At 33.5% G+C, this 27,012-nt stretch overlaps 4 protein-coding genes and 1 non-coding gene across 7 annotated transcripts; 2 read left to right on the top strand and 3 right to left on the bottom strand.

The window, feature by feature from the left end:
• Nucleotides 1–731: 731 nt before the first annotated feature.
• On the top strand, nucleotides 732–5,714 carry LOC109790418 (ras-related protein RABH1b). Of its 3 annotated transcripts, XM_029269662.2 has the most exons (7): nucleotides 732–876; nucleotides 988–1,200; nucleotides 2,171–2,241; nucleotides 3,146–3,249; nucleotides 4,035–4,146; nucleotides 4,918–5,008; nucleotides 5,383–5,714. In XM_029269662.2, exons 2-7 carry the CDS (start codon nucleotides 1,084–1,086, stop codon nucleotides 5,521–5,523), a joined length of 636 nt encoding a protein of 211 aa, XP_029125495.1. In that variant the 5' UTR covers nucleotides 732–876; nucleotides 988–1,083; the 3' UTR covers nucleotides 5,524–5,714. The 3 variants fall into 3 exon arrangements, with proteins under 3 accessions (XP_029125495.1, XP_020205152.1, XP_029125496.1); XM_020349563.3 differs by lacking the exon at nucleotides 732–876 and having other exon boundaries at nucleotides 888–1,200; nucleotides 3,146–3,234; XM_029269663.2 differs by lacking the exon at nucleotides 732–876 and having other exon boundaries at nucleotides 888–1,200.
• A 1,051-nt stretch (nucleotides 5,715–6,765) lies between these two features.
• TRNAD-GUC (transfer RNA aspartic acid (anticodon GUC)) lies at nucleotides 6,766–6,837 on the bottom strand. Its single transcript has one exon. It is a non-coding gene; the product is annotated as a tRNA-Asp (tRNA).
• A 289-nt stretch (nucleotides 6,838–7,126) lies between these two features.
• On the top strand, nucleotides 7,127–9,842 carry LOC109790414 (pentatricopeptide repeat-containing protein At3g29230). Its single transcript, XM_020349558.3, has one exon. The coding sequence runs from the start codon at nucleotides 7,205–7,207 to the stop codon at nucleotides 8,948–8,950; it is 1,746 nt and encodes a 581-aa protein (XP_020205147.1). The 5' UTR covers nucleotides 7,127–7,204; the 3' UTR covers nucleotides 8,951–9,842.
• A 785-nt stretch (nucleotides 9,843–10,627) lies between these two features.
• Nucleotides 10,628–12,822, bottom strand: LOC109790417 (expansin-like B1). Its single transcript, XM_020349562.3, has 5 exons — nucleotides 12,575–12,822; nucleotides 12,370–12,476; nucleotides 11,752–11,933; nucleotides 11,483–11,615; nucleotides 10,628–11,090 (listed from the first exon to the last, which is right to left on the bottom strand). Exons 1-5 carry the CDS (start codon nucleotides 12,711–12,713, stop codon nucleotides 10,884–10,886), a joined length of 768 nt encoding a protein of 255 aa, XP_020205151.1. The 5' UTR covers nucleotides 12,714–12,822; the 3' UTR covers nucleotides 10,628–10,883.
• A 6,940-nt stretch (nucleotides 12,823–19,762) lies between these two features.
• LOC109790413 (phragmoplastin DRP1E) lies at nucleotides 19,763–25,565 on the bottom strand. The gene is made up of 15 exons (XM_020349557.3): nucleotides 25,151–25,565; nucleotides 25,009–25,072; nucleotides 24,719–24,826; nucleotides 23,936–24,037; nucleotides 23,383–23,433; nucleotides 23,227–23,288; nucleotides 22,675–22,765; nucleotides 22,507–22,571; nucleotides 22,212–22,406; nucleotides 21,966–22,085; nucleotides 21,807–21,877; nucleotides 21,012–21,237; nucleotides 20,782–20,832; nucleotides 20,294–20,662; nucleotides 19,763–20,025 (listed from the first exon to the last, which is right to left on the bottom strand). The coding sequence occupies exons 1-15, from the start codon at nucleotides 25,277–25,279 to the stop codon at nucleotides 19,900–19,902; spliced, it is 1,830 nt and encodes a 609-aa protein (XP_020205146.1). The 5' UTR covers nucleotides 25,280–25,565; the 3' UTR covers nucleotides 19,763–19,899.
• Between the last annotated feature and the right edge of the window lie 1,447 nt (nucleotides 25,566–27,012).

Below are 27,012 nucleotides of genomic sequence, written 5' to 3'. Positions count from 1 at the left end.
CTCAACCTATACAATAAATCTATCTACTTTATTTATGCTCATCAATTTACATACAATAAAACTACCTTAATTTCTCATCACACAACATATAACTAATCAACTCCAAAAATATGCAGTGAACCAACACTTAACTAAAACTTGTTCTAAGTGTCCAAAATTTATTTTGAGTGATCCTAAACAAAGTCCTTTATGAGCAGGACTTTCAACTATAAGTTACCATTACATTTTTAAGGCTTATTTTTAATCCTTTACAAATAAACTTTTTAAAATTTAGAATTATTTTTTTAGTTAACGTACTTTTATAAAATAAATCAGTTTCTCTATTCAAATATCATTTGTAATTCTGTCATAGAAACTTGACATGCTACTAAATTAATCACAAAAATTTACTTATTACATTAGTATTATTTTTTCTTTACTTTAATATATTATTAGTTAAAACATCTTATCAAACACAATTAATGCTTTCAATTTGCTTGTGTTACTGATATGCCGGAGTTAAGAAACTAAAACATCCTTTTTAAAAGAACTAAAATCCAAAATTATTCTAAACTTAAGATAATAAAAACATATTTAACTATTAAAATTGTGATTTTTAATTTTAGTTAGTTTTGTTGTTCGTTGAAATCGTTGCCGACATGCATTCCACCGGTTCACGCGTCCAGCACGAGATTTGACAAAACCAACTCAGCTTATGTGAGCTTAATCAATTTGATGATTTACCTTTTCTAATCATACCCTAAACAAATTGATTATATAAAGTTAAAATTAATGCAAAATTATTTACTAACCAGCTAAGAACGAATCCTTAACATGCGTAAATACATAAATAGCGATCTGTTTTAGAAATAAATAATTAAGAGTTCTTAAAACCAGGTAGACATGCACTGACAATAATTTTAAAATTTGAGCCACCCACCCTCCCATCCATCATGATTCATAATCAATCAAAAGTTAATTAACGTTGCTTTGCTTTGGTTGTTGCAGTGCTTTTCTTTCTCAGATTGTCAAAGGAATTATCGAAACACTTGAATTGGATTCACAGAGTGAAAGTGTTCCGCAAATCTGGGTTGATTTGTGAGAATGGCGCCAGTTTCAGCTCTCGCAAAGTACAAGCTAGTGTTCTTGGGCGATCAGTCCGTTGGCAAAACCAGCATCATCACTCGCTTCATGTACGACAAATTCGACAACACTTATCAGGTCTTCCTCTTTCAGATCCAATCTCACTTTCGCAATTTCATTCTCCATTTTTACAAAAACCAAGAGATCGCGCTTTTACCATCATTGCTTTCCTTCCACTTTTCCCCAGTTTAGGTTAATTATTAAAAACAATGTTAAACGACGACAATGTGTTTTGGATATGGAACTTTTTTATCACCCGTCACTCGCCTATTTAATTTTCAAACTTTACCATTTCTTTTTTCTCTTTCCAATTAGATTGGCTTGGAGCCATTTATAATAATTTTCATTCAAAGATTTGGTTCAATTTGATATATTTATGTAGCCAAATAGGATAGGGAGGAGAGAGAGGACACAACTTAGACACGCCTCTGCTTAAGTATTTTTTGGTGTTACTCCAGATCAAAATTGGAGTTTAGACTGAATAATCTATGATGACATTTAAGGCAAATCTTTATTAGTCACATTGTCTAGATAAGACTAGTGTTGATTGAAAAATAGTACCAAAAGTATTAAAGAAATTTTATCTAAGTTTTGTCCGGCGGTGAAACAGAAAACAGTTTCCACTGCAACACATGTTGTTAAATTTGGAACTATATGGAGGTCAAATACTTAAGTTAAACAGGCACTAAAAGAACTCTATCCCCTAATTGAATCCATGTGTCTGTTTTCATGGGAAAAATTATTTGTAGCACCGGTAATGCTGAGTCATGCACACTAATTTTTGGACTTTCATGCCAAAATTTTCTTGTTTTTACTTCCTTTTCCACCTGCAAATGAATCTAGACTTCACAATATCCTTGGTTTTCATCTTATTGTGTACACATGCATATCTATACACGTAATGTGCAGATATAATTGTGCACATGCATCAAGTTTATCATTCAACTTGGCCGTCATGCATATTCTTGCATGATGAGCATTTCCATTTTTCTAAATTGATTTTACATTCTTGTAGTACTCAGAACTTATTTTTCCTTTTGACAAACAGGCTACAATTGGTATAGATTTTCTGTCAAAAACTATGTACCTTGAAGATCGAACTGTTCGACTGCAGTTGTGGTAAGATGTGGCTTAATCATTGTGAAAATTCTAGATTTCTAGGAAGCGTAAGGAGTATTTGTGAAGAAAATGATGGAATGGGAAGCAAAGGTCACATTATTTTGTGGCAGAAGGGGAATGACAATGCCGTTATTTTAAAAATCTAACTTTACTCTTCCTCATTAAGGGTAAAGGGACACTGAAATACTAAATTTTGGAATCCTCTGGAATGTAGAGTAAAGATAACTTCCCTGCAAATAAGGAACAAACAATGTCTACCTCCCTTTCCCTTCTTTTCTCAATTTTCATCCACTCCTAAAATATACAAATTACTGATCTGCACACATATGACATATGATTATGATGTTTATCTTGTTTCTTTTGTATGTTATATTTTATGTTTTATTTCAAAGGTTTATTTGGAAATCAGAAGCTGAAGAAGTGATATTTTATGATTATTGATTACTAACATTATTTATTCTTTTTTGAAAAACTTACCCATTTTATTTTAAAGTATTTTTCCTTTATCTCATACCTTTTTATCTCACTATAAAGTCTGTTTAAATACTCGAATAGAGAGTTTTGCTGATAATAATGGTCTTATCCAACTTGGTCAGAATTGCCTCCATTGGAGGATACTAAAAACAAAGACTATGATGTCTGTTTTCAATGGTTTTTAAATCAGGTTTTGTAGTGGGTTGATTTATGCAGCATTTGATTTCTGCTTTGCATGCTTTGCTTTATTCAAAGATTCACGTATACTGGCAAACTGGACTGAATTCAATGAAATTTGATTGACAAATTGTAGTTTCTATATTACACTATTGATTTTATTTTTTTTTATTAAATTCTTTTAAGAAAATCCTCTAAAAAATCTTCACTTTTTTTTTTTTTTTTTTTTTCCTTTTCCCATGTGTTATGACAGGGATACAGCTGGACAGGAAAGATTTAGAAGTCTTATTCCAAGCTACATTAGGGATTCATCTGTTGCTGTCATTGTTTATGATGTTGCAAGTATGCCATTTAAATGTGCTTTCTTTTCACCCTTTCCCTTCTTGGCAATTTATCTATTTTTGCATAATTTTCATTATAACAATATATAAATATCTAATTAGAGTTGTTTTTCTTTCTTTCTTTTTGGATTTGGGTTAGTTAAAATGTTGAATTTGAGGAGCTTTGAGTTTGCTATTCATTATTTATTTCTTCAAAAACTAAGGAAGAGTTATATCTTAAAGGAATATGTACATGGCATATTAAAAACGAGAAAAAAAAATGATTCACTAATAGTGTAAAGCAGTTTTACATTCTCATTCAACGTCAAATCTTTATGTATGGTGAGTTTATTGACTTTTACAATAATTATCTTAAAGTTTATATTAACAATGACCTTTTATTAATTCACTGATAAAAGCTTTTACACTGACAGTTCATGATAATTAAATCCATTAAAAAAAATAACGTAAAAGTTCCACGTTAGTTATTCCTTTTTCTTTCTTTGGGATGTGACTGGAATATTCATTTTTCACATAAAGTGAGCGGATACTTTTAACCAAAAAATCAAGTGAATATGGAATGATCATATGGCCTTCTAGGTGTCAGTGCAAGGCTGAAGATGTCTGTGCCAACTAGGTGACACATTATCAGGAGAAACCAGAGCTTCTCTAGAAGTAGCTTTCTCTAACAGCAGCTGCTAGTTATTCTTAGACAACTAGAATCTCTCTGAATGACTCAAATCATTGGTGCATAGTTTTTGTTCACTGTTCCTAAACATTTTGACGGATGTTTTCTGATTATTCAGCCTTCTTGTGATGCAGGCCGTCAGACTTTTCTAAACACATCAAAATGGATTGAAGAGGTGCGCAGTGAAAGAGGCAGTGATGTAATTGTTGTTCTTGTTGGGAACAAAACTGATCTTGTGGATAAAAGGTAATTTCTAATCAACGATAGACTGAATTCATCTGTTAATTTCTAACCAACGGCATGTTCCATGACATGGCTCTTTTGTTCTCTATTTTCTAATGGCCTATTTGATGTTGATTTTTGTCTAATTACTTATTTGCCTAAGAGTGGCTCCATTGTCTACAACATGTTACTTATTTGTTTAGAGCTTTATTCAGTCTCTTATTTTCTTCAATATATTTATTATACGATATGTGTACATCTCGGAGAGAGAAAGATATCTAGGAAAGTGGGAGGAGGGACAGTGAAAGATGTTATCCAATTTGGCTTTCTGTCCTTCCACTGTGTTTGCAACATTTCCAGGAAAAACTGTTGTAACATGTTCTTTTCTTGCTACAGACTGAATATTGTTTCCTGACTAGGTGAATATGGAACACACTTCATTTTCCAAACCATGCATCGGGAAAATCTTATTTCTGGTGAAATAATTGCTTTTTATTCAGAAAAGAAGTTATTATAAAATAAGCTAATCCAAACACGCACAAGAATGTTGCTTAGCTTTTAGAAACATGTTAGAAGGTCACTGCTATCTGAGAAAGGAATTAGCAGAACCCTATATCCTAGGCTTTGTATCTCGAATGGTTTGGCCCTTTAAATTCTTCTTTCGTTTAGTTTCCAATGAAATGTTTCACAATTCACCTTGGGTTCCTAATCCAGGAAAAAAATGGTTACCAGAACAATGTCATTTTTGCATTGCCTTTTCATTATGAGTAATATTGTATACATATGACACTACAGGCAAGTCTCTACAGAGGAAGGGGAAGCAAAGTCCCGAGAGTTAAACGTTATGTTTATTGAAGCTAGTGCAAAAGCTGGCTTTAATATAAAGGTAAGCCTCCTTTTTTGACATTGATATTTAATATCAACTTGAAATAATCTAGAAGAAAACTATACTCGCCAGGTCTTGAGCTGCATGCATATTTTTTTAGTAATAAATTTGTCTTAGAAGTTAATAAATTTTTCTTGTATAATTATAAGCCTATTGCACTTGGGTGAGATGGATCAAATGCGGGATAGTCGTTAAAATTCATCTCAACTATGGTGTTAGGTATCATTTCCTAATGAGATATATCTAGCAGAACGAAATTTTCCTTAAGTTTGCTTCTTGTATATGTACACGCTGGCATTATGATATATCTACTTGTTTTATATACTTGGTTCTAAGTTTTTATTTGTACTGCTTTATGAAACCTTCATATTTAGGCCCTCTTTCGAAAAATTGCGGCTGCATTGCCCGGAATGGAGACATTATCTACCTCAAAACAGGAAGACATGGTCGACGTGAACCTGAGGTCTTCGGGTGGCCATGACTCTCAACCTCAAGAGGGTGGATGTGCTTGCTGAATGTGCCTTCCTTGTCCTAAAGTTTTGTATCTTTCTGCTTCATGCTATTTATTTGGAATGTGTTTGCCTCAGATATGTAAAGGTTTATTAGTCCTTTAGACTTGAACAACTTTATTTGAGAGAAATTACTGAAAACAAGTGGAGAGGGAGCATTGAAAGAACTGATATGATATAACACAGCTTATTGGTTAGTCGATTATTCATTATTTTTAGTTTGGTTAAAGATACAAGTCTGCGTTTACCTTCATCCAAATTATGAAAAGCTAGCTAGGAATGTATTCAAGTTTTAGAAGAAAATCTTTGAATTTCCAATCCATCTAAAGTTACCTAGACATGTCAAAATGAGCCTAACCCAGTGGATTAATCTAACTCACTATAGATTCAGATTAGACTGGATTAGGAAAAATAAAGATATATTGCTTTTGACTAAATTTCAACCTAGCTCACTTAACCCATAAGCTAAATAGATTCAAATCTAAATGAGTCGGATTAGCCTATGTAACCCATTACCATTAATACACACACACACACACATATATATATATATATATATATATATATATATATATATATATATATATATATATATATATATATGTGTGTGTGTGTGTGTAGTTATCATTTAAAATATTGATTGATATTTTCTTATGTATTTGTATTTGAATTAATGATAAACTTGAATTTTTGATAGAAAAAAATATAACTCTTTATTTTATTTATTAAAAATATGAATATGTATATATATATTGGGGTTTAGGGTTTTTAAATTATTGGAGACCAAATTGAAACTTAAAATTAAAATGAGACTAAATTGAAACAAAAAATATTATCAGGGACCAAAAGAGATTTTTAACACACACACACACACACACATATATATATATATATATATATATATATATATATATATTATTTTGTCGTATCTTGTATTTGTGTTGATATTCATGTCATATTGTGTCTCTATTATATCCAATTTCGTGCTACATAAATTACCATATTATTCTTATTTTTTTTAAAAAGAAATAAAAATTAATGACTAAATGCTAATTTTAGTTAGTACTTGGAATTATAAGATTTAGTCATTTTAGTTGATTTTACAAAACCCTTATTAGTTTCTGATTTTACAAAATGTTATTCACTTACTGCAAAGTCCAGATTAAAATAAATCTTTCAATTCTCATCACTAACAAGGAATTATTATCGGTGGGTAAAATAGATAATTTGATACGCATAAAAATAAGGCGCCGTTGCCGGGGATCGAACCCGGGTCACCCGCGTGACAGGCGGGAATACTTACCACTATACTACAACGACATCTTGCAAGCAGCCAGCAAAGTACGCATTTGATCACATTTCCTATTTTCTTGAGATATATTATAATCCCCCTTGTCTTGTTATAATACTTCTCATCTTGTGTTTATTATATTATTATATCACACTTTTAATCGAATTATATGTGAATCAATATAAATAAATATTTTAATTAATTTTATTGAACTTATAAAATAAAATAATAATTTATGAAATTTATATTTTTTATTTTCATTAAATTTTTATGTGAGAGATAAAATTATTGTAAACTTTAGATTATAAGTGAGCATTTTTTCTTACTCTAAAAATGTAAAGTAGGATTTTGAAGCGAAAGAAAGCGCGAGGGAACCTTAGGTAGCGGGAAAAGGAAATGGGATTTAGAGGGAAACACGAAGAGGTGGCGTTGGGGCAACTCATCGTTTCCGGGCTCTCCCAAGAGCCACAGTGGGCGACCTCAGCCATCAAGAAGCTCTCGTCCCATTCCCTCACTCTCCCACGCGCCGCTTCCCTCTTCGACCATCTCCACCACCCCGACGCCTTTCACTGCAACACCATCATCCGAGCCTACGCTCGCAACCTCGATTTCCCTAACGCTCTCCGTTTCTACTACCACAAAATGCTCGCCCGATCCCTCCCCCCAAACCACTACACCTTCCCTCTCTTCATCAAGCTTTGCACCGACTTTGGGGCCCAACCAGAAGGCCTAAAGGCTCATGCCCGAATCGTCAAATTCGGCTTCGGATCCGATTTGTTCGCCCGGAATGCGCTGATTCGGATGTACTCGGTTTTCGGCAGAGTTGGACATGCCCGGATGGTGTTTGACGAAGGTTCTGACGTGGATTTGGTTAGTTATAACTCGCTGATTGATGGGTATGTGAAGAATGGGGAAATTGGTGCTGCACGCCAAGTGTTTGATGGAATGTCTGAGAGGGATGTTTTAAGCTGGAACTGCATGGTTGCGGGGTATGTGGGGGTTGGGGATTTGGATGCTGCTAATGAGTTGTTTGAGACGATGCCTGAGAGGGATGTTGTGTCTTGGAATTGCATGATTGATGGGTGTGCCAGGGTGGGGAATGTTTCTCTGGCTGTTGAGTTTTTCAATCGGGTGCCTGTGGCTATGAGGAATGTGGTTACGTGGAATTTGGTGTTGGCGCTGCATGCGCGGGTGAAGAATTATGGCGAGTGTTTGAGGCTGTTTGGTAGGATGATGGAAGGAAGAGAGGTAATGCCGAATAAGGCTACGTTGGTGAGTGTGCTCACGGCGTGTGCAAATTTAGGGATGCTTGGTATGGGCATGTGGGTTCATTCTTTTATCAGAAGTAACGACATTAAGCCTGATGTCTTGCTTTCGACTTGTCTGCTGACAATGTATGCAAAATGTGGGGCTATGGATTTGGCTAGGGGTGTTTTTGATGAGATGCCGGTTAGAAGCGTTGTATCGTGGAACTCTATGATCATGGGATATGGATTGCATGGGAATGGGGACAAAGCTCTTGAACTGTTCTTGGATATGGAGAAGACAGGTGTACAACCAAATGATGCCACTTTTATCAGTGTGTTGTCTGCATGTACTCATGCTGGAATGGTCATGGAGGGTTTGTGGTACTTTGATCTCATGCGTCGAGTTTACAAAATTGAACCCAAGGTTGAACACTATGGTTGCATGGTTGATCTCCTGGCTCGAGCTGGTTTGGTAGAAATTTCAGAAGAGCTTATAAGGAAGGTCCCTGTGAAGGCTGGATCTGCAATATGGGGAGCTCTACTTTCTGGTTGCAGTACCCACCTGAACTCGGAGCTTGGAGAGATTGTAGCCAAGAGACTTATTGAGTTGGACCCACAGGATATTGGCCCTTATATTTTGCTGTCAAATATGTATGCTGCTCAAGGGAGATGGGATGATGTTGAACGTGTGAGATTGATGATAGAAGAAAAGGGGTTACAGAGAGAAGCAGCATCCAGCTTGGTTCAGCTTGAAGATTTCGAATCTAAATATTTTGTCAAGAATAACTCGGGCTATAGGAAAAGGATGATGTACTCGATGTTGAGTGAGTTAAGAGAACAGATGAAATTATCCATAGAACAGTCAATTAAGGAAGACAATTTCGTGTCTAAATAAAAATAAGAGTCTCTACATTAAAGGCTGTTGGGAGAGAAGCAAAAGTGCAAGTTAAGGAATGACGTGTTGAGTTAAAGATGTTATAACTCCCAAAAGAGGCTGCCACGATGTGTTGTGGGATGGAGATGCTATGTTAACGTAAGAATGTACAAAACGAAAGGATCTGGTAGATGCTACAGCGTCCAGATTGGTTCCACCAAGATTTTAGGTCTCTGAAGTTTCTGGCGGAAGATAATTCATTTATTTGATGAAGAATGAGTTGCTCAGTGTCTTGCATAATTAAGCCACTCAGATAAAACTCAATCCATAAAATCAACTGTAGAGAAGAAATATTTAAACGATGGATTGAAGATTGAATGCATAAAAGATTCTATCAACTTCGTTTCTCAAGTGAAAATTCTTGCAAGGCAAGTGTCGGGTCGTACGTTACATATATGAAATGGAGTTTTAAGGAAAACAAGTGGCTGGTGGATCAAGAAATCCTTGTTAATGCTATCAGATTCTAGACCCTCCTCTCACCTTCCTTGTGGAAAGGATATCAGAGTTGCAGACAACTAGATATATTCATATCTGTATCTTTTTCAGACTAGATGAGAGAATAATGACATCTAAACCCATGACAAGGAAAACCCATACAAAACACTTGCAAATTATTTACATTTATCTGCTCTCAAGAGACAAGTAAGGATTCAAATCTACGACTTGTCAGATTCAAGACTGTCTTGTATCACTTGATTAGTTCGTTAGGATTCATATCTTTATCTTTGTATTCAAATGATTGTAGTTTTGAATTTTTTTTTCCCATCATATTCATAGTTGTATAATAGCTTATTTGATGAGCACTTGTAAATATCATGACATAATGGGTAAAATAGTCACTTTTGTCTCTGAAGTTGGTAGATGCTGTCACACTAATTCCTAAAATTAAGAAAATGTTAAATAAGTTCTTTGAAATATCAAATAAATTATTTAATTTAATTATTTATTGGCATTTTGATCCCTAAACACATGTTAATATCATCACTTAAGTCATACATTTTTTGAATTTTGGATTAATATGAATATTGATTTGCACTTTTTGGAACTTCTATTTTCCTACGATTCAAGGACTATGATGACTGTTTATTCATAAAGAATTTAAGTCTTTCAATCTCAGTCTCTGTCCGCTCGGGTGCGGGTGCAGACACTTGTGTTGTTGGGTGAAGAGCTACCGAATAAAGTTTAGGAGTTCTTTTCTTTGATTTTATTAATTATTTTACGAAAGTTGATTTATTCTCCTGTTGTATAGTCATTTGTCAGTAGCAAATATAGTATCGAGTCCGTACTATATTTGTTTAATAATTGTTGGCTTGTTTGAATGAAATGAAAGCATAATTCCAACTTGAAATTACTTACTTGATCTTCCAATATCTAGAATTCTTTAAGACATTAGGCATATGACTTTTAAACCATTAAAATGAAATTTATTTCCTTTCCTATTAATATTTCATAGATTCTTTTTGCTTGGGTAGCTGCAATGCCTAATGGCCGGATCTTTCTTTGATGCTGAGTGACAATTTTGAGCATTTGGTTTTCTGAGCATTTCCTATCTCAAGTATTGATATTCTATCTGTTTACCTTGTGAATGATTAATGATATGACCAAGTTCAGTTGCTCAGTTGTTGATCAATTGAAAGCTACTGGGAAACCAAGTGATATTTCAACATGCTTGTGAATATGATCAAGATATTTTAAATTTTGAAATAGCCAGGGAGTTGGGTGACATGTCCAGTAAGATCATAGAATTTCCTCAGTCTCGCTACTTCGGAGAGAAACAAAATTACTGGAGGGGAATAAAATAGGGTAAATCGACTGAACTTAACATAATTAACTTATTTTTTTATTTCATTACAGGCAATAGCAGATTAATAAATCATTTTTTTGCTGCTTCTCTCTATTGGTCCACTTGTACCCCCAAGTCATATGTTTGTCCAGCCTTCCAGTCTTGTGGAATGTTATTAACAGGAGCGACCCATGTTTCGTCTCCCTCTTCTTCAGCACTGAACAACATCCTTAAAGACAAAGGTCCACTTGGTGGAGCGCCAGTGGTCCAAACTGCCCCATGACTCCGATCCAGTAACTTGCAGACAAAGTTCTGAGTCTGCACTCAGCAAAAGAGATTATACTCATTACATTACTTTTCATGTAACTAACTGGACCCTACTGATACAGCCATTTCAGTTGAGTGAAGAGTTACACAATTCAGGATATCTTGTCAAATTTACTGATGTCTATATCTATTTTTTTTTTATCCATGTCCTAGAGATTTACAACAAATCACGCATCTAGCTGAGCTATACCTCTTTATATCGAAGTTAACTATTGGGTAAAAAATTATAATCTTAATTTTGACAAAATAAGTATCATGATAGACCTCTTTATAGAAAATAAGTAAATGATCTTAAATACTCGTTTCTCTAGCTTCTTGATTAAATGACGTGTTCAAAATTTTGACAAAATTACTAACTAATTTCCATAGTCAGGGGAAATTACCTCACAAAGCTGCACAGCAGTTATGTCTCTACTTCCTTGTTGAAACCATATGACAAATGCCAAATAGTGAGGGTTGTTGCTGCTCTCATCTATCTTAACTGTAAGGTTTTTGTTTGGGTAGCTGCATGAAACACTGCAGATAACAGAGGCCAAGTTAAGTCTTTAGTTTATTGACTACATTCTAGATTCAAAAAAAAAAAAAAAAAGAAGCAAAATTAAGTTAATGCAGCAATGAATTAAATTGTTCTGTGTGGGGAAGAATATCTCACCGTCTATATTCAACATCAACCACGCCAAGAGCCAATAGAGAAGCAGCCGCATCAGTGTTCACAGCCATCCCACCAAAAGCTCGTTGGCTAAGAATGAAGTCAGTGTTACCACTTGAGCCTTGGTCAGTTAAAACTACAGTGACTCCGTTGCCTGAGCAATAAGCACTATTGGTACATCTAACCTGGTGATGGACCCAAAGTAAAACACAATGAAAAATATTGAGTACATAAACAGTTAAATCGCAAAGATGCTGTTGTAGAATGCCTATTAAGTACAACTAATAAAAAAATTAACATAATATGAAAATAACTTTAGTTTGAATTTCATTATGTACTTATTTATTGTTATTTTAATATATGAACTTTTGATCGGTTATGCGTATAATTATTGATGATGAGCTCATGCAAATTTAATGCAAGAATTACATGGACAAAATGACAAATATATAACAATAAAGAAAAAAGCGGTTTATGTGTGTAAGTATGTGTATTAAAAGAGATATCTACATATAGGTTATTTAATTTGTTACCATCTTCATAAAACATGCAGGGTCACGTAACTAAATTAAATCATCCAATATACAGTGACAGTTAAATATACTAGCTTGATGAACTCACCTGGTAACAGGCTCCACAACCAACACCATTACGATAAAGATTAGATGCAGCTGATACATCTCCACCATTAACAGTGGCACCAAAGGAACCAAATCCACATGCACCAACTGCATTAAATTAAGGAACATATATGAGAAAAACAAGTTTACAAAATCTATTTTCATATATGTTTGTATTTTTGTTATTCTTGTATCAGTTTTCTTACCATCTGTGCCATTTTGTTCAGAGTTTGGATAATAGGCTGCACGAGATTGAACAAAACAATCGGTAGTACATGAAGTATCTGCCAGAGTTTGCATGAAAAGAAAGGTGGCAAGAAGAGGACACAAGAGAGAGAGAGCCATATGTGGGACGAAATTATAAAAGCAATTAAGATAGAGGAGAAAGGTTTAGTAATGCATCAAGGAAACCAGATTAATCCTATTTATAGAGAGAATTCGGTCGTTACCAACTTTGACATTGCAAAGGTATGGAATAAAATTATTCACATGCTGAATAAGGGGAATTTTGTAACCGTACGTTGTCTCTCAGTTATTTGCATAGACTATATAAGCTACATGCTATTTGTCTTAATTTGACAAGGAAAATCACTTCAAAATTTGAATTTTTTTTTCGGATTTGACTAGGGTAAGCTAGACAAAATGCAATTTGACGGTCCAATCCAATTCATCATACTTCAACCACTAAATTATCTGATTTTAGTTAGATCTAAAGAAATTAGATCTAAAATTTAACCTGGTCAAATTTAAAGACGAATTAAAATCAAATATAACTAGACTCAATCTATTATATATTGACTCCTAAATTTAGCTACTATAAAATATGAAAATATATAAAACAAATAAAGATATAATTTCAATTAATTTGAAGTAAATTAATTAACAACTTATTCAAGTTATCACCATGAGTTGTTAACTTTTATTTTTGGGTAATTATATAGACACCATAATATTAGATACTCCATTAACCAATTCTCTCTTCCCGATGGAAACCAAAAAATAAGAACAAAAAGCATAAAAAAAATGGGGGGAATAAATGATACAAAAATGAAGAGAAATCAGAGAGATAGAAAGGCCGGAGAGAGTCGTGGAAAGGATTTGGATTCCTCCATTAATACTTATTATTTAATTATTTTTCTTTCTTACTATTATGTCATATTAATTATCATATTTATACATACACATCCTCTCACAATGCTTTAACATTTTCATTATTTTAAGCATTTCAATCACCTGTCTCCTTCAACTTAACGATTCTAGAATAATTCCAAGTTCGTTTTAGTGGATCCTATAACTTAAAAGGTTCCTGTAAAGCTTCACACAATATACAATTACAAGTACAAAGTTTAAAAGGTATAATTCTTTTTCTCAAACAACCATTCTTTTTATATGGAACGTGCGGCTTGCTCTCTAATGGAAACCAATTGCTTTAAGATTGTCTAAAAAGATTTTTTTCTTCCTATTTTAAAAGTAACAGTCATTGGAACATCTTCAATTTAATTACTTAACTGAGTTCTTAAAGTTAAGTAAACTCTAAACCCTAAACATACCAAAGAAGAGTTCAGAAGCCAAATTAACTTGGATTCTTTTGGTCCCTTTCTACTGTTTTATTTGTGTGTGATGGGAAAGAAAAACACATGATTCAAGTAAGACTTTATCTCTCTTTGTTATCGTTATACAGTACTAGCATTCAAAAGACATTTCATATTTTTGTGAATTATTTTTATAAAAATAATGAAAATTAAATAATAATGAGTGATTATTAAAATATAAGTGATTATAGAATAAAATTTACAAAAATAGTAAAAAAATGTGTAATTTGTAAATGATAATTATAAGAATAAAATTGTCTAAAAACATCATCAAATGAGACAACTTCCCTTATTAATAGTATAAATATAATGATAGGAGAAAATTCAAGCCCAACATGATTTAAATTAAAAAAATATTTTAAATATAAACTACTTTTATTTTAGACCAAGATTAATTGATGTATTTATATTTTTTTCATTTATATTTGGGAGTTAAAAAATTGTTTTATTCTATTTAGCAGCAAATAATATCATATTTCACGAACTTCAAATAACATTTTAGTCTTCGAATAGGGTATTTTTGTTTTAGTTCTTTTATTTTTTTTTTTACATTTTCGTCCTTGTTATTTTATTTTAATCTTTGTGATATATATATATATAATTATTTTAGTCTCTATAATATTTTGTTTATTTTTAGTTAGTTTCTATTAAAAAAAAAGAACTAAAAACAAATTATTCATATATTACAAGGACTAAATAAATAACAAGAATAAAAACGAAACAAAAAATTTTATAAGGACGAAAATGATTTTCTTTTATATGGCTAAAAGTAAAAAATATCTTATTTTAAAGAGTCTAAATTTATTTAAGCGTATTTCACACCATTTCATTGACACAGATCGATCGCTTTTGAATCCTGGGCAAGACCTACTACTCTAATGGAGGGTCCCCTTCTGCAAACAATATATATGTAATCATCCACTCCGATTATTCTGATAGTTAGCAATAACGTTCTCTCTTGGATCTCCACTTTCTTGCATTATTTTCATTCACAACGTTTGACTATGACTTATGATCAAAGCCAATTGACATTTGCTCACCAAATAGGTAGGCTAAAACCAAAGATTGAGTTGTACTGAATTGAAAATATCATGTAGCTAGCCATCCTGAATTGGAATATAAGGACGTAGAGTTAGGCCCTTGTGCACTTTGATATCATGACATATATATAGCAATTTCCACTTGGGCTTGGCCAAAGATGGCATAATTAATAAGGACCTTGATATATCTCAAGGTGTGGAAGGAAGGTGTGTATGAAATATCCATCTAATTTAATTTGGAAGATACATCACACGGGGACACAATGCAAAAGAAGCAGTCATAATTAGAAAATGACCTTGGTCCAAGAGTGGTCATGAGCCATTCATGTCCATGTCATTATAGTGATTTCAAAACCCAATATTTCTTCTTTAAATTCATATCAACTGTGAGCTCCAACCGGTTTAATTTATGATTAGATTGCTACTCGAAACTTGGGATACTATTTTGTTGCATAAAACCTAAAAGGTTGGAGTACTATTTGGATCAGTTATTTTTTTCATAGTTGAGATAAAATAATAAATAGGTGTTTCTACTCTTTTTTTATGGTACAATTATATTTTAGAGGGTATAATTAATTTTTAAGTATTATTCAAACTTACCATTATCGAGTTAATAACGTTGGTTTATAAAGAACTTGTTTTCAAATACACTGTTAATCTCTCTTTTTGTAGAAATTTTGCTGCCAAGTTTTCATTATTCTATGAAAGGCAATATAGCATAAGCCTTCCTAAACTAATTAGGCTAAAAGCTTAAGATTTAGCTCTTTTAGCACAATTTTCCAATAAACTAACATTTTATAAAGAAAATGATATTATAATTGTAGGTTGAACACCTGAATACCTGGTTGTTCTTACACCTGAACATTCAAAGGGGTTAATATATAGTTAAAATATTATTAGGTGAAAACATTTAACTTGTTTATACTACTAATATAGGAGAATGCTGAATTTTGTAAATAAATGGTAGACACACTTATTTTACCAGTTGGATAAAAGTTAGATTAAATTGATTTTCAATTATTAAACACAATGACAATATATATCCAAATTAATATATATTATAAATTTATAATGAAATGTGTAATTCGATTAAAAAATCTATGTATAATATATAAAAGTTGAAGTGCATATTATGCCTTAAACTTCCTTTTTATAATTAAGCTTGTTTCTGCGCAGAACACTCCTCCTGTCGCTCCTTCCTTGCGATCTTCTAAGTCCTCGGTGCCGACCGAATGATATCTCCCAAGGGTTGGGAGGGTACCTGCAAAGGCACTCCAACGCTCAAGTAAGTGTTCGGTATAGAGCGGAAAATATTTATACTAGATAAAAGCGTACCTCCTTTATGTCACTTCACTTGTGTATTTATAGTGACATATTTGGGCCTGGTGGGCCTTCTGTCTTGGGATATGGGTAATACCTTAGTTAATCCTAATCTCTGTTAATTAGGTGCAATGATCATTATGTAATGAGTGACTTATCTCGCCTCTGTTCCATGTGGGTTACGTGTTCGGCCAAGCTTTTGGCCGAAGGGGGGCGTTCGGTCTTCCTCCAAGTTGTGTGGTGGTGGCTCGGTCAGGCTCGAGGCCGAAGAGGTCTTCGGTAATGAGTGAAGTCGAAAGGGTCTTCGGTCATGGATGAAGCCGAAGGGGTTCGTGAGGGGGTACTCGGCTTGAGGGGGGTACTCGGCCCATTATCCTGATGGGTACTCGGCCTAAGGGGGTGTTCGGTTGGTTGTATGACCGAAGAGGTGTTCGGCCAAGCTTTTGGCCAAAGGGGGGCGTTCGGTCTTCCTCCAAGTTGTGTGGTGGTGGCTCGGTCAGGCTCGAGGCCGAAGAGGTCTTCGGTAATGAGTGAAGTCGAAAGGGTCTTCGGTCATGGATGAAGCCGAAGGGGTTCGTGGGGGGTACTCGGCCTAAGGGGGTATTCGGCCCATTTGTTGGCTTAATGGTTTATTCGACCCGAGGGGGTATTCGGTCTATTCACCGGCCTGAGGGGGGTACTCGGCCTAAGGGGTATTCGACCCATTTGTTGTTCTGATGGGTATTCGGCCTGGAGGGGTGCTCGGCCTAAGGGGGTGCTCGGCCTGAGGTTGGATCCAGCTTGAGGGGGTACTTGACCCATTAGCCTGATGGGTACTCGTCCTGAGGGGGTACTCGGCTTGAGGGGGGTACTCGGCCTGAGGTTGGATCCAGCTTGAGAGGGTACTTGACCCATTAGCCTGATGGGTACTCGTCCTGAGGGGGTACTCGGCTTGAGGGGGGTACTCGGCCCATTATCCTGATGGGTACTCGGCCTAAGGAGGTGTGTTTAGTGTTGACTTTGAGCGGTGGTGTGTAGTCCCAGTACAAAGCTCTTTGTATGAGTTTTCTTTACTTTAAATTATTATCCTCCATTTCTTCCATGTATTTTAAGTGACTAACATAAATGTTTATTGGAGAAGAAAAAACAATGTTGATCGGGAGTTGCAAGCTTATTTTAAGTGTATTTTTTTAATCCTTTGAAATTACAATGTCAAAGATAGTTGTATGATTTGAAGTTAAGATTTTTTCTATATTATTTCAATCTTCGATTACTAAATTGACTCTAATGATTCTTATTTTAAGTGTATTATGCAACAGAAATGATTATATATAATATATTTCAAAAATCATATATTTTTTTTAACTTTTATTACAATATATATATATATATATATATATATATATATATATATATTCCAAATATGTTTTTAGTTTTGGTAAATTGAGCAAGATTTAATTTTGGCTTTTGTAAGTTTTTTTTTCTTTTTTCATCTTTTAAAATTTGCAAAAAAAAAAATATTTTTAGTTCCTATAAAATGAAAAAAATTTAGTTTTTATTTCTGTGAAATAGTTTTTTAATTTTTAATTTTTTAAAATTTAAAATCATTATTTTTTGTCTCTAAACTCTAAAGATCATTTTATGGTAAATAACTAACATTTATTTTAAAGATTTATAAATGAATAATTTTAGAAGTGTCATGTGTTGACATAATATTACTAGTACTTGTGAATAACACTTGAAATAATTCTTTAACCTTTTAATAAACATAAAAGTAGTTTTCTTATGTCATAAACACAAAAGTAGTTAAAAATGATTATATAGTGATATGAACTAAAAAATGATTCCAAATTTTAGAGAAATAAAAAATAAAGAAAATATTTTATAATAATTAATTATAATCATGATGGTTATCATAATAAAAAATGATAAGAGACTAACACAATATTACTTTTTTTCTTAGTGTACATATCATTGAGATTTTTTACTTCCTTAAATTTATAATGTAACTTACTACTAGATGTTTTAATGATTTATTATTCATAATGTTAGTACATACATCGCATAAATGATTCAAAAGAAGTTTTAAACTAAGAAGTTTCATAAGCCTTGATTTTTGAGATAGCAATTTTATCTATATATGAAATTGTAGAAGAAAAAAAATCTAAATAGCAGAGTTAATTTATCTCTATGTAATTTTATTTTATTTTTTTACTTTCTAATACATTTTATTACTAGTATTATTTTTTATTTAGAAGGTCTATATCTACACGTAGTTGATTGCAACTTTGCAAGTGTTGAGCAATGGGCATCATTTCAAATGAAGGAGATTCTTTGAAATAGCTGTAGTGAAGTGCTGACAACGACTGCCACTTTGAAGTACATCAGCTATGACATGGAAACCATTTAGAGGTACTGGACACAGCGTCCCAATTGTAATCATCAATTTGGGATGTGAAACAAAGAAGGGAATAATAATTATAATCTGTACTTGTGGTACATCCAATTCATGAACTTCATGAGATGCATATTTCTTGTTCCTATCGTTTGAGGTAAACCCGGGCATCTTTTTCTACACCAATGTTCAGCAGATTTTAGAGTTTTTACATATTTGATCCTAATTAAATATGCATAGAACAAGGGAAGGCAGAAGCGGAAGTTAACAGCAGTAGGAGATTGAGAGGGACTCAAACAAAAAATGAAAATAAGGTTAAAAAATATTTCCTTTCAACCTATTAATCGATAACCATGCGTAAAATCCCAAGTTCCAAGGACTATCCCATGGTGGTGAACAACACATCATAAGAGGGCATTTGGTTGAGCTCGATGAAGATATAATATTACTCCAATATACTCCTTCAAGTTTTTTTTCTTCTTTTTCTTAAAGTTTGCTTTTCTTTTTTAAGTGTTTATTTAATTTAAAATTAGGGCTAAATATGTTCACATAGTATACAGTATTGCATCAACAATATAAAATGTCTTTATGAAAATAAAAATGTTGGCGGTACATAAAAATTTAAATATGTTTTTAATCCAGGCAAATATATTCCACGAATATGAATATGTGCTTAGACATGATTCTTGTTCCTTAAATAAAAAAGTTATCTTCTTTTGATCTTTCATTTAGGGAAACAATAACTATATATGAGATTTGATACATTTCATAAATAATGGACTAAAAAGAGTCGATTGAATTTTAGGAACTAAAAGTAAACATTATATTATATACCTATAGTCCTTAAAATATATCTATATATATAATTTTTTTTAACAATAATATTTTTTACCGATATAACATTTTTTTTCAATTTTTTTTTACTGAAATACCATCCTTTTTGTTTTTCAGAAAATTTCTTCTCCCCCTAAGGACCTGACTTCTTAATGGTTTGTTTTTCTATTTTTTTTTAGTTTTAAAAACAAAAAATAATTTATCATTTAAAAAAAATTGCTTACACTAGAGCTATGAATCAGACATCAGCCTAAGCTGAAAAAACCAATAAATGGAACTGTTTACAGCGAATAGTATCAAAGCCCAATTAACTCCGTCATTCTCATTTTTTTCCCGACAAAGTTCCTCATATCCACTCACGATTCATTTTATCACGACCAACAAACTGCTTCGATCTCATCCCTTGCTGACCTATATAACTCCAGCCTCTTGGCACATTGCTGTCTCCTTTCCATCAACACGGAATCTTCATCCAGCAACTGTGCCAGTTGCCTTTCCTGAAAAATAAAAGCAAAGAAAAAATTAGTCAACAAAATGAACAAATCGTCCCATTCCCTTTCTCGTTGTTGTATCCTCAGATTACTGAGAAATGCATTTATCTGAGCCTGTAAAGTATTTAGCAGTAGTCCAATTCAATTCCCAAATTATATCTTCATGCTTGTTTCCCTCAAAAAGAGGATGAATCGTGGAAATGATACGTGAATACAGTTTAATATGGTAGTAGCAGGTCAGCAGGTGATTCAAAATTTTTTTTACGTATTGTACCTCCTTTTTGCCCAGTTGTGCGTAAAAATAGTCTAGTAATGATCGTTTAGCCTCCCTCACTTGACAATGAACCACAGCCTTTGGAATGGTATTCCTCAACGTTTCTGATACCATCCCAACATAGGATAAAACATTTGAACCGATCCTCTGAAAGTGTCCCTCTGCATACCGATCTACTGAGGAGGGAGCTGGATTCCCTCCCTTGTCAACTTCCTGCGGGAGTTTACGGAAGAAATCGACGGTGATATAGGAAGATTCCATTTCCACCAACCGTAACGTTGTCTTCCTACTGTCTTCACGGAATCTCTCTAATGCATCATTAGCAGCTGCTGCTATTTCAGTTTGAAGAGTTGGGAAGCGTTTCAACTCCTGCAACCATTGTCAGGTTTAAATAAAAGCACATTTTATCCAGAGCGTGAAGGGGAAGCCAAAATTCACCCAGCCCCCTACCCAGCCCAAAAAAGTAATTTTAATTTTTCAACTCAAACCTGCGTTTCTGCAACTGACTTTCTCACGAGTTCCTTCAGAATGAAATGAACCTGCCAAAAATAGCATACCATAGGAATTTAGAATCGGTAGCTTGCCAAGTGTAGTCAGGATTAAAGTTGGTCCCAAGGACAGCATAAAACAAGATCAATTATGGAGATTTTTTTTGGAAAAATTGATTTCCAATTGAAGAGTTGAACTGGATCGAACTATTTATAGCAAAAGCACTTACAGAATCCACAGAAGCTTGCGCGGGACCTTTGAAAAAATTCATTGAACTCTCCAGTAGGCGTCGGTAACCTTGCTCTGGGGCGATTAGATGAGGTTGGTACCCGTCTGCCTCTGAAATCACTTTTCTTACACTTTGCAACGACAAATGACGGTCCAGTGGAAGCTTTCTCAATGCAGCAGGAAGCTGGTAATCGAAAACCACATAAATTCTATCTCCACCTGGTCGCCTAAGAGGAGGGGGAATACAAAAAACTAGTAAGGTCAAGGCTTTTCCTTCCCAGAAGAAATATTATATCAAGTTTTTAAACCTAGATGCATACAAAGTCCAATGTCAAGTAGGATGATTAATGACTATTATCTATAGTCCCTGCACTTTGTTATTCAAACAGATTGATGCTGACGAACATGAAGAATTAGTAAGGCCAACAAACTAAATTATGACTTAAATAAGTTATATCCGTATTATTACAGTATAGTTACTGTAATTTCTTGAAGTCCTCCGTTTGTCTTACCTTGTTCAGTTTGTTGTATATAGTTTCAGTTTCCTTTCGTGTGAAAAAAACTAGTTTTTCAGGCAAAAAATAATTAATAACATCGATATAATATAATGAGGTCAAATTCATGACAAAATAAACTTGGATGATCAATAACACAACGCCTAAATATTGTAAAAAGAAAAAAAGCACACACGAAACATATAGTTGTGTTCTCAAAAGGGTTTGTCAATAAAGAACCAACTCCACCATCCAATTGTTATATGTGGTTGTCAGTTTGAACAGGAAAAAGAAAATCTTACCCTCCATCTAAATGCTCCTTAAAAACTCGTTCAAATGCGCGGCATAATTCTAGAATAGTGTACAGCTGGGCCTGATAAAATAAGAGGAAGCTAGATAAATATCTTAATAGAAATTATTTCAACTAATATGGTTTGTAGACAGCGAAAAATACTCCTCACCCCAGCGTCAACAGCAATTGGTCGACCAAGGCGTGCCAACTCTGCTTCAAGATCATTGATGCTTCTATTAATTAAAGACGCAATACCTGGAATCCGAGCTCTTATCACAGACTCCAAATGCTGAAACCAAATCAGTTCTATAAGTAACCAATCGAGTAACTCTTGACAGTTGCAAGAAGAAAAAAAATAGCAAAAAACATGCCCTCCCAACACTCTAAACTGCACAAGGGTAGGATAAATAGAAACCTTTGACAGAAGCCTTGCTAGATATTCGGAGCCCATTTGGCTGGCTAAGTGTGAGTAATCAGGATTGGTGGCGAAAAATTCACGCTCCCGCTTCCGAGCAGCAATCATATCCACATTCCTATTAATATCTGCCTGAGAACGGTTTACAATTCCCACCCAAGGGTTTTGAAGTCTATACGATCTTCCCTCGAGGACCTACAGGATAATCAAAATGGTAACGTTAAGGCCAATATGTAAAAATCATTTGTTCCTTTGTCCATCAATTGAGTGTACTAGAAATGCCAAAGATTCTTACATCCCGAGCATTTGTTCCTTTGTCCATCAAATCAAGCTTTGTCAACACACCAAATGTTCTTTCCCCTAGATGAAAAACATTTTGAAAGCAAGGTCAAGAACACCTATAATAGCATGAAAAGAAGCATACAATTTGTATGGTTGAAGCATAATGGTAAACAAAGCATACCTGCAGGGTCAACTTGTCTAGAAACCTTGATGGCATCTGATGTTGCTACATCTTGATTTGCTGGAGTAATGGCCAAAATTAAGCAATTAGGCTGCAACATAACAAAATATAAGTAATAAATAGATTTTCAAAAAAGAGCCATTAACTGAAGCAATAGTAAATTCATCAAACATCAAATGCTGTAAAATGAGGAATTAATTGGAAGGTGCAACTTCAAATTATTATTATCATTTTTCCACAAGTTCAATGGCATAATGTTAGAATGGAAAAGGTTAAAAAGTCCCAACAATATTTAGAATTCAGAATGCTAACAACTCTGGACCCAAAACATAATGTGACCAAACTATTGCCAGTCCATTAATCACAGGTATAAGAGAAGAGATTTAAATTAAGATAGTGAACTTATTATTCCATGGGTTGTTTATCCGACATGGGACAGGTAATTTCTTTTGAAGGCCATCCAAGAGCAAAACAATGCAAAATAAGAAAAATGAAGAGCCAAGAGGGAATTCTTTCCTATAGCTGTGTATATAAATGTGCATTTTTGACTACCTTGTCAACATATGAGTGAATCATGCTTTCAATGTCTTGAACAATACTTTCTGGCTGTCCCTCTGAAAAAAAATTATAACTTATTTATAGGAAAAAGGAAATTGATAATAAGAAATCCTTGTATATTTAGGAAAAATAATGAAAAAGACAGCGTACCTACAGCAACCTTTGTCAAACCAGGCAGATCGATCAGTGTTAGATTGACAACTATCAACAACAAAATAAAAACATTGAATGTCACAAAACAAAATGGAAAATTAACGATCCATATACAGAGAGCATAATTCCTTAAAACATTAGAAAGATAGTAGTGCTTGAACAACTTGAGGAAGCATGATGCTATTCAATTATAAATAAACTACTAATGGATAAACACTGAATCACCTGAAATTGATCTGCAAGTCACATAAAATGAAAACTAAAAGCTAATAAGGTAGCATCAAATAAAGCAATAAATAGCACAAATACAACCAAGTTTTCAGGGCACGTGTAAAGGTAGCAAGGACTGATTACATATTATCTCCCAGCAAATATCTATTACTCAGTTGCCTAGCTCATCTCCCGGCAAATATAAATAATACCGGAGTATGATTTATGGCAACAACAGCAAAAGGCTTTTCCTTCTCATATCTCAGAACCATGAGGGGTTCTAAACCAAGGATTACATAGCACCCCAAACGAAATGAAATGAAAAATATAAACTCTTTACCATTTGGGGAATAGATGCTGAGATGAATAGGAACAGGAGATATCTGTTTTGATTTCCCAGTCAGTCTATCAGTTTCATCTTCAATTTCCTTTCGAACCATAGCTAAAAAAGATAACAAGAAATCAAACATCAAATTGAATATAGTTTATCTAAAAAAGAATAAAAAATAAAAAAAAGTTGAATAGAAGATATATAGTGTTTATATATTTCTGAGTAAAGATCCTGAGAAAATTGTGGGTGTAATATAGTGTAAACTAAATTATTACAAGATTTTCACCGGTGTCAACTTGCAAAACAATTGCCAAAAACAAAATAAAACTTGCAGCTAATATCATTATATTATCTGGGATGACCAAGAAAACACGCACCACAAAATATCCTACACTCTGAAAAACGTGTCATCCCAATTCCAAAAAAAAAAAATCGAATGAGCTTCGTCTTTGACCAGGTAAAGCCATGCATTAATGTATGTGGCAAGTCTGATAGACGGTAAGTCATTGTGAGTTTAACATACGCATGCTGTTGCAGGGTAACATTAGCAAGCAATGCAGAAAAAGAAATAATATACCTGGGAGAATCACAGATTGACAAGATAAAATTTACACAAATAAACTAGACTACAAAACTCCACTACATTATAAATACATATTTAGGAAAAACAAAAACTAAAGACATGCATGCAGATCGTGCACTGTGTACTGAAGGAACTCTCATTTCCAGAATCATCAAACGGAGATTCAAAATCAAATACGCATTGCAAAAAAAACTAAAGAGAAGACGTACAGAAATCAGTAAAGCGTTTCTTAGGCAAGTGCAGAAACTCCGCATAGTCTTGCATTCCTTGCTCTGTTTTGTGCAGTTGCAGCACCAAAGGCCTCCGAGTCACAATCCCTAAGCAAGGTTCACGAGAAAAACGACAAATAAATTTGGCTGAATTTTCTCTTCCTTTCACAATTCAAAATATCCTTCAATTTCCTTCTTCCAGTGATTACGCAACCAAAAAGCAGCATAAACTAAAACAAATAAATAAACAAACAAACAAACAAACAACGATTAAAGCGATAAATACGAACCTGATCCCCTGGGAAGAAAATCGCGGCCGACAATGCTCTCAAGCACCGACGACTTTCCAGAACTCTGCAGCATTCCGTAAAAATCAGTTACGCAAATAGCGAAAGGAAAATGGAAATGGAAATGGAAAAGAGAGGAGCGAACCTGGCCGCCGACGACGGCGACGGAGGGAAGCGCTTCCCATAGAGTAGGCAAGGCGGCGTCGGCGCCGTGGTCGCCGAGAAGCGTACAGGCGCGCTGAATGCGGTTGACGAGTGCGATCAAGGTGTCCATTGGTTGCGGCGTAGAGTAAAAGAGGAGTAGGAGAGGAAGGAAGAAGAAGAAGAGAGGGAGGAGAAGAAGGGAAGCTATTTTGGTTGCTTCTGTGTTTTTCCGTTACGTGACTACGCTTTTCTCTCGCACTCGCACTCGCACTCGCACTCGCACACTCTGTTTTTTAAATTTCGCAGAGGAAAGAGAGTTCGGATGATGGGCCACGTAAGCGAAACTTGAGTTGAGTCTATCACCATTCACCTCAACAGCTCAACTGCTTCCGCTCCTCCTTCTTTCTGCTTTCGAATCAGTCAATTCTTTTTTTTTTTTTATATATATATTTTTTTTTGACCTATCCGTTTTTTACTCTTCAACATGCTCCCGGCGTGATATTTTTACTTTTCATTTTCATCTTGTAATAAAAATAATTCTGTTACATCTTTTGTTTTCTTTTTAAATTTAACTCAGTCTTGTATATTTATAAAATATTCAAAATGATCTTTTCCGTTACGTAGCGATTAGCATTAAAAAAAATTCAAAATGCTCTATTAATGTTATACGTCAGTCGGTCAGTGTAATTTTGAATAACATGCATGAAAGATTAAATTGGATCTATTTAAAAACATATAGAATAAATTTAACTTATTTTTGTAGTTAATAAATTGTTTGTTGGTATTTTATTTAAGTTATACTATAACTTATGTAAATATATTTTTCATTTGTCATTGAGCTGTCTTTCGCACATATTTTCTTTTTTCAATGCATTAATTTTTTTTTTTTTTTTTTTTTTTTTTATGTTTGGTTGTTTTTAAGGTTACAATTAATTTTTTTTTAAATCATGTCCTTTATATCTGCATCTTTTTATAGCCAGTATCCATCATAATTGTAATTATAAGGTGGAATAATTTTTTATTATTATTGAATATAGTGTCTAAAAATTCTACTAATTATTTCTATCAATAATGAGCAAGATAAATAGTACTTGAAGTGTCAAAAAAAATTATCAAGTTTTTTCTTCATATGAAATGATTAAAATTTGAGATTAAAAAAACTTTTAAAAAAGAAAGAATTTTTTTTAAAAAATTAAATGTATTATTTGAGGAAAAATAATTTTTTTATGCTTTTTAAATAATAATTGATATTTTTTCAAAAAGAAAGCGTTAAATAATAATAAAATTTCATCCTGAAAATAAATTTAAGATTTTTTAAAATATTTTTGTTATCTTTTATACTCTTATCATCTATAGAAATGTTGAATTTAGTGTACTATTTTCTTATAACTTAATTAATAAGAATCAAACGGATTCTTCGAATCTCTTAATTTGCCTACTTCAGTCTTTCCATGCTTGAAGCATAAAGAGGATAATAGAAACATTTTTCCATTCCCTATTTCACACAAAAAAGGAACAACACAACAAACAAAAATTAGAAAGAAGAAATGGTCTGCTTAAACAAAGATTTTAAGTTTCACACAACATATTCTTCTAAAGAAGAGGATGGATTTTCTACTCTCAAAGAAGTATGAATCATCGAATTATCACTCTAGAAACTGCCAGAATCAAATGTTATTTCACGAATTTGAGGGTGAAGAATTATAGGAACATAGTCAAGCACGTCTTTATGAGAAAACTCCACCTTAAGTTGCTCATGATATGTTTGACATTCCTCCAAATGAGTTTGAGGAACTTCAACTTTCTCAATTTTAGTATGTGTTTAAATTAGTTATGGTCATTATAGTCCTCTCTCGTATGGTT

Source organism: Cajanus cajan, chromosome 5, assembly GCF_000230855.2.
Source record: "Cajanus cajan strain Asha chromosome 5, NIPB_CcT2T_4, whole genome shotgun sequence".
Taxonomy (NCBI): Eukaryota; Viridiplantae; Streptophyta; class Magnoliopsida; order Fabales; family Fabaceae; genus Cajanus; species Cajanus cajan.
Note: the sequence above shows the minus strand (reverse complement) of the source record. Positions and strands in the feature narration are given on the sequence as shown.

Bases quoted from the DNA above. Each gene is read 5' to 3' on its own strand.
- LOC109790417 (XM_020349562.3), bottom strand. From the start codon at position 12,713: ATGGCTCTCTCTCTCTTGTGTCCTCTTCTTGCCACCTTTCTTTTCATG. The intron at 11,934-12,369 runs GTGAGTTCATCA...GTCCATCACCAG, and splicing joins GTTGTGGAGCCTGTTACCAG to GTTAGATGTACCAATAGTGC. The intron at 11,616-11,751 runs GTGAGATATTCT...TGTTATCTGCAG, and splicing joins GTTGATGTTGAATATAGACG to TGTTTCATGCAGCTACCCAA.
- LOC109790413 (XM_020349557.3), bottom strand. From the start codon at position 25,279: ATGGACACCTTGATCGCACTCGTCAACCGCATTCAGCGCGCCTGTACG. The intron at 21,238-21,806 runs GTAAGATTTTCT...CCCTCCTCTTAG, and splicing joins AAGGAGCATTTAGATGGAGG to GCGACCAGGTGGAGATAGAA. The intron at 20,833-21,011 runs GTAAGTGCTTTT...TATTTTTGGCAG, and splicing joins CGCAAGCTTCTGTGGATTCT to GTTCATTTCATTCTGAAGGA.
- LOC109790414 (XM_020349558.3), top strand. From the start codon at position 7,205: ATGGGATTTAGAGGGAAACACGAAGAGGTGGCGTTGGGGCAACTCATC.
- LOC109790418 (XM_029269662.2), top strand. From the start codon at position 1,084: ATGGCGCCAGTTTCAGCTCTCGCAAAGTACAAGCTAGTGTTCTTGGGC. The intron at 4,147-4,917 runs GTAATTTCTAAT...ATGACACTACAG, and splicing joins ACTGATCTTGTGGATAAAAG to GCAAGTCTCTACAGAGGAAG. The intron at 5,009-5,382 runs GTAAGCCTCCTT...CTTCATATTTAG, and splicing joins AAGCTGGCTTTAATATAAAG to GCCCTCTTTCGAAAAATTGC.